Source organism: Jatropha curcas, chromosome 7, assembly GCF_041381405.1.
Source record: "Jatropha curcas cultivar XTBG-Jc1 chromosome 7, XTBG_Jcur_1.0, whole genome shotgun sequence".
Lineage (NCBI taxonomy): Eukaryota > Viridiplantae > Streptophyta > Magnoliopsida > Malpighiales > Euphorbiaceae > Jatropha > Jatropha curcas.
In genome coordinates, this window is record NC_143157.1 from 16,851,768 (window position 1) to 16,864,582 (window position 12,815).

Sequence of the window (12,815 nt, forward strand, 5' to 3'; positions counted from 1 at the left end):
ATTAATATTTTAAATAAGTAAACAATCATTTATAATAAATCATAAACATAAAATAAAAAAAACTTATGACACAAAAATAAATTAAAAAAGAATACTTCATTTTCATTGGTAATAAAAAAAACCTCAGTTGATCAGCTTGGTGTATTGAGTAGTCTCATAAACCAGGAGCTAGTTTGCACGGACACGGGACAACAAATACTGGAATGCATGGATATGACAATTTTTAAAAAAGTAGGACATCCACACGCTTATGACACACTACACTAAATAAGTAATATATTAATATTTCAAATAAATAAACAATCATTTATAATAAATTATAAACATAAAATATTAAAAAATTAATTTCTTATTTCAATAACACAAAAATAAATTAAAAAATATTTCATTTTTATTGGTAATAAAAAAACCTCGGTTGATTAACTACACGCATAGGACACATTACATTAAATAAGTAATACATTAATATTTCAAATAAATAAATCATAATTTATAATAAATCATAAACATAAAATAAAAAATACTTAATTTCTTATTTTAATGGCATAAAAATAAATTAAAAAAATTCATTTTTTATTGGTAATAAAAAAAATTTTGGTTGATTAGCTTGGTGTATGGAGTAGTCTCATATACCAAGAGCTAGGTTGCACGGACACAAGACACGAGATACCAAAACGTACGAGATACGATAATTTTTAAAAAAGTAGGATATCTAATTTTTAAAAAAGTAGGACATCCATACGCTTAGGACACCCTACATTACATAAGTAATACATTAATATTTCAAATAAATAAATAATCATTTATAATAAATCATAAACATAAAATAAAATAAAAATACTTAATTTCTTATTTCAACGGCACAAAAATTTTTTTAAAAAAAAAAGCAATTCATTTTTTATTTGTAATAAAAAAACCTTGGCTGATTAGCTTGGTATATGGAGTAGTCTCATATATCAGGAGCTAGGTTGCATAGACATGGGACAAAAATACGGAAACATACGAGATACGATAATTTTTAAAAAAATAGGACATTCACACGCTTAGAACACACTACACTAAATAAGTAGTATATTAACATTTCAAATAAATAAACAATCATATATAATAAATTATAAACATAAAACTATTTAGTTTCTTATTTCAATGACATAAAAACAAATTAAAAAAAACACTTTATTTTTATTGGTACTAAGAAAAATCTTGGTTGATTAGCTTGGTGTATAGATTAGTCTCATATACTAAGAGCTAGGTTGCACGTATACGGGATACGAGATATGAGAATATATGGGATATAATAATTTTTAAAAAAAATAGAACATCCTCACGCTTAGAATAGATTACACAAATAAGTAATACATTAATATTTCAAATAAATAAACAATCATTCATAATAAATTTTAAACATAAAAAAATTTAATTTTCTATTCAATGACACAAATAAATATAAAAAAACACTTTATTTTTTATTAGTAATAAAAAAATCTTGGTCGATTAGCTTAATCCATAATAAAAAAACACTTTATTTTTTATTATTATTTTTTTTTTATCATAGATATCTCACATAAATCCATAAATCTTCCATGACTTATAAATACGTCTATGAACTATTAACCAATCTTTTCTATCTTAACAATGATCACTTATAAACTCTTGATCATTTTGGCTTAGAGTTTATTCTCATATAAGCATAGTGAGATCCATACGAACCACAATTTTTACATATTCATGAAATCTCAAAGTATAGTAAGTCTGCTTTGATGCATTATTACTTCTATTTCCATCAAATCTGAATAACGATGATTCCTAATTTGTCAAAAAATCTAAATATTGACTATCATCTCATTTAAATCATACTAATTCATACTCCTTCACCTTTCTGTAACTGATTGGGAATCTTTGGTGATACTGCCCAAACATGTGGCAATCAAGGGCGATAATGGGGAAATACCTATTTTATCGTGGAGGTGTTGACGATCACATGGAATTTGGAGCTACTGATATTGGCGATAACAGAGTTGGGGAGCAAATCTTCACCAATCCGGATGGAAGCATCCTTGTGAAGCACGATTCCAATGGAAAATTCTAGAGGGCTACCCCAAATTGGATATACCCAATTACAACTAATACTTCCGACTCCGATCCAGCAGTATCGTTTTGGCCAATCAAACTTGAGGGCAATGCTATTGCCCTCCGTAGCAAGGGCAATGACAGATTTTTGCGTAGAACTGATTATGGTGGCACGGAGAATTGTCTCGCTGCAGCTTCTTGGGCCACGACTATCACTAAAAAAAAAGCGTTTTTGCGATCGATATTTGAGACCGATTTGTGTTGATCGCAATTTTGCGATGATTTTGCGACCAATTGCGATGATTGTGATAGTGAATATCTTCCGACCGATTTGCGACCAAACTGCAACAGAATTTGCGACGGATTTGCGACCGATGCTTAATCCGTCGCTAATTGTAGCGCTAATAATTCTCGCCAGTTTGTTTTCCATTTTATGACATGTTTAAGACGCATTTGCGACCGATTTTGCGACCATACAGTTGTCCGTCACAAAATTGCGTGCTGCAATTTCAGCACCAAATTTCTGCGAAGGATTAGCGACCGATTTGCGACTGATTATTTGTGACCGACATTGGTGGTCGTAAATCGATCACAATTTTGCTCTACATTAAAACAACGTCGCAGAATTTATAATTGCGATCGATTTTTTATATAATTTGCGACCGATTGGTCGGTCGCAAAATTTAAGGCTTTAATACGCCAGCACCCTCCTTCTTCTTTCTTCTTCTTTCTTCTCCTCCTCTGTTCGCAGCGCCGTCCCAGCCGTGTGCAGCACCGTTCCCAACCGTTTGCCGCCTCCTTCTCCGCTCCATTGCAGCGCCGGTCGCCGGAGAGTGTTGTCTCCTTGTCGTTCGCAGTTGTCAGTTCAGGTACGTTTCTATTTTTTTTTTCGTTTTCTTTTTTTTTTTTTTTGGGAACTTCTATTTTTTTTGTTGTTCTTGTAGTTGCATGACAAAAAATAAGTTGTTATTTAGTTGTTTTAGTTGTGATTTAGTTGTTATTTTGCATTGTGTGGGTTATTAAAATGAATGATAAAAGGAAAAAAAGAAAATGTGATATTGTAATGATAATTTTGGAATTTTTTATATTTTAGGCAAAATTATATATGTAATTTAATCAATGTTTAATCAATGTAATTTTATTCCTAAATGCAATTTTATAAGTAAAGTATTCAATTAAATTTTGTTAGTGTTCAAAATAAGTTATATGCATGAATTTGATAATAATTAGGATGTTTTAGTTTCTAATAAGGGTTAATATTATTAAGTAATATGTAGTCGACTGTTAATTAAGGATTAATTAAAATTAAATATTATTGAGTATTATTAAGTTAATACTTAAGTATTATTAAGTATTAAATTAATTTCACTCTGATTGGAGTTTGAATTCATAGAATCTTATAGTTTTTTGAGATAATTACACTACCACTAAGTTATTGCAAATTAGTTAAACCTAATGAAAACCAGATATTGATCAAAATTGTATGATAAACACCTTCAATTTTTAATTAGTTACACTTTAACTATATTTGAGGTTCTGACTTGTATATTAATCAAGTTGGCAAGCTTTTTTTTTTTTTTTTATCAATCAATTTGTAACTTCTTTTTTTTTTCCCTAAAATATATATACATATATACAGTGAAAGCTTTAATCTATACAAGACCAATGGCAGGTACATATATGTAATAAGCTTGCTAGTCGGCACGTGCGAGTAGGTTTGGCAAATCCCAGTGATGTTCCTTGCTGTGACATATGTGAAAATGCACCTGGTAATTAATAATTGTAATTAACCAACTTAATTAAGTTAGAATTTGGATGAAAAAAATTACATTATATTTTCTTGGAAAATTGCAGCTTTCTTTTACTATGAAGTAGATGGAAGTTCGCTTTGTTTGCAATGTGATGTGAGCGTTCATGTTGGAGGTAAAAGAACGCATAGAAGATTTCTTCTGCTCAGACAGAGTTGAGGTTTGTCTTTCGCCCTTTATCAATTTTTTTTTTAAAGTTTAAACGAACAGTAATGTTTAATAATAATTTTGATTTTGATTAGTTTCCAGGTGATAGTACAGTAGCTGTAGACCCAAATTTGCAAGCAGTAGATGGAAGTGACGAGATCAAGAAAGAACAAAATCAGCACCAACAATCTAATATGAATCAGATGACAAAGGGAGAGAATCAACAAAATCCTGGAAATGCAAAGATAGACAATAAAATGATTGATTTGAATATGAAGCCCCTTCGATTTCATGAACAAGCTCCAAACGATCAGGTTAGCTATTTGTAATGATTAAACTAGTTTCTATTTATATTCTCAATTTTTTTATTTTGAATCAATGATTTTGCAAAATACACTCAATGAAAACTTCGATTCACACTTATTGTAAAGGTTTTTTTGGTATTATCATTGTTAAAGTACTTTATCTAAATATTGTCGTAATTCTCGAAACACATGAGTAAATATATATACTCACTCTGTCCTAAAGGATCGTTCTTTTGTTCATAAATATAAAATGTTTTGAGAATATCACGAGTAATTAATCAAGTTTTTCAATTTTAATTTTATTTATATTAAATGCAATACTTATTATAACTTAATAATATTAACAGTCGATACCTTGGTCACTCCTGCCGACACTACGACACATCCAGCAGATACTTCTGTCGACACTACGACACTGGATCGTATAGAGGACCGACCTCGTAGATTTAATTTCGGACAGTTTTAGCTTTCAGTGATTTTTTTCATATTTTGAATAGTACATTACATTTACAATTCCATTCTTACATTGTTACTGTGTTGATCTTGATGGTGATGCTTGTGGTTGTGATATATATATATATGTCGATTTTTGACAGTGGAAAAAATGTGATTTTTAATATTATTAATTTTTTTTTTTTGCCTGTAATTATATTTTGCGAACGACTAGCAACCGAACTGCAACCAAAGTATAACCGAGAATTTGCGACCGAGTTTGATAATTGCGACCGACACCTTTTGCGACTGATTTGCGACCGAGTTTGATAATTGCGACCGACACTTTTTGCAACTGATTTGCGACCAATTTGTCGGTCCCTGATTAGCGACCGATTTTGCGACCGATTAGTCAGTCGCTAATTTGCGACCGCTTAGTAATTTAGTCGCAAAATAATTTGCGACGAGCACTTTTGCGACCGATTAATGTCCGTCGCAAATCGGTCGCTAAATGGAATTAGTGATCGATTTCTCATAATTTGCAACCGATTTGTCAGTCACAATTTTGCTATTTTTTTGTAGTGTATTGACAGAGAGTCACCTGGTGCTAGAAGAGCTTGTCAAAGTGAGGCAAATTTACAACATGGAGTGCCTGCTGGACAACACCACAGTTTATGATGAATCAATCCTGACATTGGCTCGTTCCTGTGTCTCTAACATACACAACAAACCCAACAAATAGAGGTGAAAATGTCATACACAGAAGCCTGGAAGTACGAATGGACTACTAGTACCTCAACCTCAACTTCTATTAGTATGAAAGTCTCACTTGGGATTCCAAAGATTATGGATTCTTCCATTGAAGTGAACGAAAAATGGGAAAAGGAATACGAGTGGGGAACTACGATAGATGGATCACTCCAATTGACAAAAACAATCCCAGTTAGTGTGCCGCCAATGACAAAGACGACAGTTAGTCTTCTTGCAACACTTGGATCATGCAATGTTCCTTTCTCCTACACTCAACAAGACACCCTTACTGACGGCAATTTAGATGTTTCAGTCAACCATGATGGTGTTTATAGTGGCGTCAATTGCTTCAAATTCCGTACTGAAACCTCAGAGGAAAAGTTATACGCTTGCAGTTCCATTTACAAATCTGTGAATGCATGCACTTATCCCAAATAATTGTGTACGTAAGTCTGCTGGTGTGTTTTTATTTTGCTTTATTTTTTTCCTTTTACAGGAAAAAAAAAAAAAGAATTGCACTGGGTTGAGTATAAGGTCTTGGGTTTGAGTCTCCTTCACCATAAGAATTTATTTTAATTTAGCGAGTTAAAGGGGAATACTCCTGTTGTATGTGATCAATAATATTATTTCAGCCTACGCAACATCCAATGAATAAAAAAACTAATAAATAAATAAAATTAATATTGTCAATTTGGTGTTAGATTTTACTAGAGAGATTGCATATATCATCAAACAAATCTAATAAAGACATATAGGACAAACAAGGATATCGACAATTCACTTCCTGTCACGACCCATTTCCGCAGGCCGGACCAGCACTAGGACCTAGGTGGGCTTAAAGCCCCCGAAGCCCGTAGTAAGCCTAAATTATTTAAAACTCATATTCTATTGTGGATTCAGGCCCAATAACTTATTTCACATACGTATCCAAAATACAGTTCATATATTTAATATGGACTTTTATTATTCATTTACAACCCAACTGGAATACAATTGCGGAACTCTACCTTTACATTTATATGAACAGTCTTCTATAATTAATGTTTCAACTCCATAGGGGCTTTTCTTCGTTTCTATTACCTGGAAAAAAAAATAATAGGCAGGGGTGAGCGCCAAACTCAATGAGTAGGGTTAGATAACCCTCTCACCCCACACAATCACACAAATGCTAAAATATTTTTATTTGGTCACTCTATTAGTTACATGATCATGCAATTTGTCACACAAATGGCAATACAACAGCAATCACATTTATTATCACCTTCATATAATCACATCACGTGGAAATTAGTCAGTGGCGTCACCGAAACCCCTGATGAGCCGTCCTCCCACATAGCCCATGCACTCACGTGTGCACCAGGGAGCCAATCCCCCATACTTGGCTGACTGGTCTAATCCTCACATGACCAGTCCTCTCATTGTTTTTTCATTCTCTCTTTTCTTTTCCATACCAACATGAGGCAACCCGGTGGTCTCCATCCAATCTAGATCATCCAGCGCACACAACAGGAGGCCACCCTGTTGGCTGCGATCAAATCTAGATTATCAGGTGCGCAACAATAAGAGGCCATCATGTGGTTTCTATACAGTTCATATCATCAGGTGCATACAGGGGCGCCAATCTCCCATTTACCCGGCTAACGGTCAAATTGCATCGTTCATCATGTTCAGGATCCATATCAAGAGAACAGTCTCACAAACCCATGGTGACCCACTTCATCCCAATTCTACACAAACAAGGCATAGCAATATCACAACACAAGTAATCAAACAATTTTTAATATCAACAAATAGTGCATCATAATATGGCAATTCAACAAAATAATGCATGATAACAATTAGTCGTGAATGCATGAATGCAAGCGGATGATGCGAATTATCTAACACTACTCACAGTTCTTTATTGTCCTTTAAAGGACTATCTTTATTACCGCATGCTTCCAGCATTTGTCTTCACCTTTCGGGACTTTATAAACATCTAAAATAAAATAATAAGAAAATTCTACATAAGAGGTCTAATTCGAGAAATGTATCTTACCCTAATTATTAGTTTTGGTAAGCATGGCCATATTACGGTTCCGGGAACCGGAACCCTCGGTTCGAACCGGCCCGGAACCGTAACCGGAACTGGTGAGAACCGGAACCGGGACTAACCGGAACCGAAACCGAAAAAATCCGGTTCGATTCCGGTTCCAGCAAATAAGGAACCAGAACCGGCGGTTCTAGAGAACCGGTCGGAACCGGACTGGAACCGCTGGTTCTCCGGCCGGTTAGAACCGCCGGTTCGAACCGGCGGTTCTAGCCGTTGTAACTGTCAGACCTGGTGTTTTTTTTTTTTTAAATTTGTTGTGAAATGTCTTAATTACCCCTCCCAACAGCCATAAACGGCTACATAACGGCTAGTTTCAAGGGTATTTTTGGAAAAATGAATTTTTGGATTTATTATAAATACCTCATTTTATTTACAAATTCATTACAAAAAAAATCTCAACTCTCTCTACTTACTCTCTCTACAATATACTACACTCTACTCTATATTATTCATTTATTCTTCTCTACTCTACAATTTCTCTTATTAAGTAATTATTCTCTCTAATTTTTTTTATTCAATTTTCCAAATTATATTTTATTATCATATAATGGCAAGTGGAGGAAACTCAAATTCGGGTAAAGGCAAGGGAAAAATTGGAGAATCATCTATCCTTACAAACGATATCTATGATATGATTCCCGACCAATTTAATTTTGAGGGTTATCCAAATGAAAATTTGGATATTCCAACTCAAGAATCTGAATTTAATGAGCAATTTCAAGAAGATGAAGAGCAAGAGCAAGAGCAACGAGCAAAAATTATTACAAGAGCAAGACAAAGTTCCGACATATTCTCCATTCATTTCACAAAAAAATTCAAAGGTGAGAAAATGTACGATGTAATTTGCAATTATTGTGGAAAATCTTATAAATTTAAACAAGCGGGCGGCTATGGATCATTTTGGAAGCATTTGGAGACAAAACATCCAACAAAAATAGGAGTTGATCGGTCTCAAACACAAATTTCCGGGTACGCTTCTAACCTTTCTTTATTTAAATATTCTGAAAAAATACAAAAAGAAGAATTAGCAAAAATGATTTCTGTGGAACATTTATCTTTTAGTTTTGGTGAAAAAGTAGGTTTTAATAATTATTGTCAAAAAGTTTTAAATCCTTCTGTTAAAAGAGTACCAAGAAATACTGTAAAACGAACTATTATTTCTTTATATAATAAAGGAAAAAAAGAGTTAGAGCTTTTATTTTCTCAATTGAAAATTCGTGTTTCAATTTGTTGTGATGTTTGGAGTGATCATTGGCAAATGCATTCTTATATGGGTATTACATGTCATTGGATTGATGATGATTGGAAAATTCAAAAAAGAATTATTGGTTTTCGTGTTTTTGATGATAAACATACTGTAAATAATATTTATAGAGTAATTGTTTCAATTTTAGATGAATATAAGTTGACAAAAAAAATTTTTTCAATTTCATTTGATAATGCTTCTGCAAATACTAGATCAATTATTGAACTTAAAAAAATTTGTGAACCAAATATTGGTGGTAAATTTTTTCATATAAGATGTGCATGCCATCTTTTAAATTTATGTGTACAAGATGGTTTAAAAATTCTTCAATCTTTTATTTCTCCAATTAAAAAAGCTATTTCATATTTATGGACACATCCCCAAGTGATGAAAAGTTGGGCTAAATTTTGTAAAGAAAATAATAAAAGACCAAAACGTTTTCCAAGGGATGTCCCAACCCGTTGGAATTCAACATATGAATTACTAAACGAGTCTTTTTCTTATAAAGAATTATTATGCTTTTTTGTTACTAATAATATTGAGGATATTAATTTATATCCACAAAATTGAGAGATTTGTGCAAAAATTTTAGATATTTTAAAAATTTTTAATGATGCTACCTATAAATTTAGTGGGGTTTATTATCCCACATCTAATTTATTTTTACCTATGTGTATTAATATTGTTACTGCACTCCAAGAATTTCAAAATGATGATTTATTAAAAGATTGTATTTTTTCAATGAAAAAAAAATAGTTATCTTATTTTAAAAATATACCACCTCTTTATCTTGTTGCTATTGTATTTGATCCTAGATGTAGAATGGATGTTTTATGTGATTATTTGACTATTTATTATGACGTATTAAATCTTGATGTAGAAGATAATGTTAATATAAATGTAGTAATGCATGAAGTTAAACAAAATATTATGCAATTATATAATGAATTTGTTCAAGCTTCTAGTTCATCTACTTCTGCTTCTAGTTCATCTACTTCTACTTCTACTTCTTCTCAATCTAATATTCAACAATTTGCAACACAAAGGGTAAGTGGTGTTGGTGTTGCTCAACAAGTTTTACTACAAAGACAAAAAAGAACAAGGGAATCCAGTTCTATTTCTGAATTTGATAATTATCTAACAACTTCTTTTGAGTTTGGTGATGATTATGCAGATACTGATTTTCCAATTTTAGATTGGTGGAGTCGTCACGCAAATACTTTTCCAATTCTTTCTTTACTTGCAAAACAAATTTTAGCAGCTCCGGTCTCCACTGTTGCGGTTGAACAAGCTTTTAGTCAAGGAGTAAACATACTTGATGAAACACGATCTCGTATGACACCCGATTCATTAGAAGCACAAGCATGCGTGGATGATTGGACCAAGGCCGAACTAAGAGCCCAAGAAAATCCAAAAGAAAATGAAGATTTATTTGATTTATACGATGGGTCCTCAACGGGAACATTAACCGGTGGTGCAAATAGCGATTAAGGTAAAAGGGGTGAAATTGGTATAAAGTAAGTAAGAACTACGTGGGCTTTGATTCCTCTAAACTCCAAGAGGATACGTAGGCAACTTAATTTTTTTTTAAAACAAAAAAAAAATTAAGGTCAAGCCCATTTTTTTTTTTTTAAATTATGTTCAAACTTAAAAAAAAAAAAATTCAGTTGAAATTTTTTTTAAAAAAAAATAATTATGTTCAACACTCAACAATTCAAGTCTTTAAAAAAATAAATTTAATTGAAGTATTTTTTAATTTTTTAGGTGTATTTTTTAATTTTTTATGTTCAAATAATTTTTTTTTTAAACCGGTCTTCAAAATTTAAAATTTTTTAGGTGTTTTTTAATTTTTTATGTTCAAATAATTTTTTTTTAAACCGGCCTTCAAAATTTAAAATTTAAAATTATGCGATTCGCCGAAAAACCGATCGGAACCGTCGGTTTTGTAACCGGATCGGAACCGGAACCGGAACCGGACCTTTTCGGTTCGGTTCCGGTTCCAGTTTTTCCGGAACCAGAACCGCCGGTTCCGGAACCGTGGCCAAGGCTAAGTTTTGGACTAGTCGCTCTACTCACATATCAAACTAAATATATTTATATATATATAATGTTTCCTTATTTATTTATTTATTCTAATTTATAACCTTTAGATACATCTAATAATAATAATAATAATAATCATTAAGAATAATAACATTAATGCTGATACTATTCGTTAAGTATTTTATCATGAGAATAATAATAATATTAATACCAATTAAATTTTACTTTATATTAACCTACAAGCATATTTCCATAATACCATAAATTTTAATTCCTCCTATTTATATTTCTTAAAATTCCAAAAATTAACTTATATAATTCCTAGCTAGAATTCTTATTTCGATATCACTCTTATACCTAATATTGATGAATTATATTTAACAATGTTCAATTTAATTCACTTAAATACGCAATTAATTCATTAATTCATTAATTCGGAATTTATTCGAAAATTGCGAATTGAGTCTTAAAGTGTACCGATCGATAATCGGGCAACAAATCCACAGTCTACACAAGGAGAGGAAGATTCTGCCTTTTGGTGCCTCGCCGGAGTGTCGCCGACCGGTCGCCGAACCGCCGCCGCCGCCGCCGTACACGGTGGCCGGAAAATCAACATTCGCCAGAATTGAGCAACACACACACCAAAGTGTTCGAAATCGTGCAAGGACCTCAAATACATATCCGATTTGAGCTAAGTGTGCCTTGTTTGGCCGGAAATAGCCCTTGAACCTTCTGCTAGCCGCCCTTCCATGGGTTTTTTTCGATCTAGGCGACCTCACTCCAGATTGAAGCCATGAAACGGAAGCAGGGGAGGAGGGGAAGTCGATCGCATCTGACTCGTGGCCTGGAATCGCCTGAAATGGCGCGGGTCGCCGGAAGTTGCAGGCGAAGAAGCTGTCAAATAAACTCAGCCCGATTCGCGCCAACGGAGGTCCTTTCCGCGTGAGAGGAGGCCGGAGACTCGACCAGCGGCGCAAGGTGAGTCGTCCGCCACCTCGTGCTCATCGTGCGGTGGCCGAAAACGAGGAGAGGCAGGAGGAGCAGCGCTGCCCCTTGCGTGCGAGAAGAAGAAGAGAAGGAGAGAAAAAGAGAGGAGAAGATGGGTCTAGAGAGTTCTGGGCCATTCCGATTTGGTTCAACCGGTTTGGTTCAAATTAACGATTCGATCCGATTTTTATTTGGTTTTCCGAGTTTTCACTTGGTTTTCAAAAAATCAAAACTGATTTACGGTTCCTGTTATCCATAATTAAATATTTGTTGTATAACCTCATTTAATTCTTATTAGTTTGATTTATTTCCTAATGATTTTCAGTCAAATTTATATCTTTCTCAATTTACTAAAAAATAGTGCATTAAATTTAGGATCACCTACTTAAGTGGTAATTAAAATTTTTATTACTATTTTAAGTGGTCCAATATCAATTCTCAAGAAGTTTAAATTCTTTTTGACTAGAAGTTCTAATAACTTGTTTTGGGCTTGAGCCCAACTCGCACTTTAGGTTCAGATTGAAATTGCTCGATACTTACAGCCCATACCGTCACAAATTCAGATTTTTAATTTATTAAAAATTTAAAAGTTTTAAAAATAAAAATTCGGGAGGTTTCACTTCAAGAAAAAATTTTTTAAAAAAATCTAAATATTAAAAAAATATTTTTATAAAAATTATTTGTTTGCTTTGTGTGAGTGGCTCATATACAACGTATAGACGAGTAATTTTCAAATGTCATAAGCATAAAACATGCAAGTCCCTATAGCCCTTTAAAATTGAAGGCCTGTTTGATTTAGCGTTTTTTAGCCGCCGATAACAAATAGTTGGTGATTGATAACCGGTAGTTGATAAATATTAGCATGAAAATTTTGGTAGTAATTTTTGTTAAAATGTAAAAATAACCATTATACATTTAATTGTCTATGTATACAT

The 12,815-nt window shown here is 32.8% G+C and overlaps 1 protein-coding gene, 1 long non-coding RNA gene and 1 pseudogene across 2 annotated transcripts; 2 read left to right on the forward strand and 1 right to left on the reverse strand.

Moving 5' to 3' along the window:
• The first annotated feature begins 1,872 nt into the window (after positions 1 to 1,872).
• LOC149494798 (uncharacterized) lies at positions 1,873 to 5,950 on the forward strand (annotated as a pseudogene).
• LOC119371593 (B-box zinc finger protein 19-like) lies at positions 2,370 to 4,354 on the forward strand. The gene is made up of 4 exons (XM_089723985.1): positions 2,370 to 2,465; positions 3,743 to 3,839; positions 3,925 to 4,025; positions 4,121 to 4,354. Exons 1-4 carry the CDS (start codon positions 2,370 to 2,372, stop codon positions 4,352 to 4,354), a joined length of 528 nt encoding a protein of 175 aa, XP_089580111.1.
• Positions 5,951 to 6,436: 486 nt separating the features above from the next.
• Positions 6,437 to 12,144, reverse strand: LOC149494799 (uncharacterized). The gene is made up of 2 exons (XR_016321860.1): positions 7,407 to 12,144; positions 6,437 to 7,239 (listed from the first exon to the last, which is right to left on the reverse strand). It is a non-coding gene; the product is annotated as an uncharacterized LOC149494799 (long non-coding RNA).
• Between the last annotated feature and the right edge of the window lie 671 nt (positions 12,145 to 12,815).

What these genes read in the sequence shown, in the direction of transcription:
- LOC119371593 (XM_089723985.1), top strand. Translation starts at nt 2,370, where the DNA reads ATGATTGTGATAGTGAATATCTTCCGACCGATTTGCGACCAAACTGCA. An exon ending in TGCTTAATCCGTCGCTAATT is followed by an intron (nt 2,466 to 3,742) that starts GTAGCGCTAATA and finishes GACCAATGGCAG; the next exon opens with GTACATATATGTAATAAGCT. An exon ending in CATATGTGAAAATGCACCTG is followed by an intron (nt 3,840 to 3,924) that starts GTAATTAATAAT and finishes GGAAAATTGCAG; the next exon opens with CTTTCTTTTACTATGAAGTA.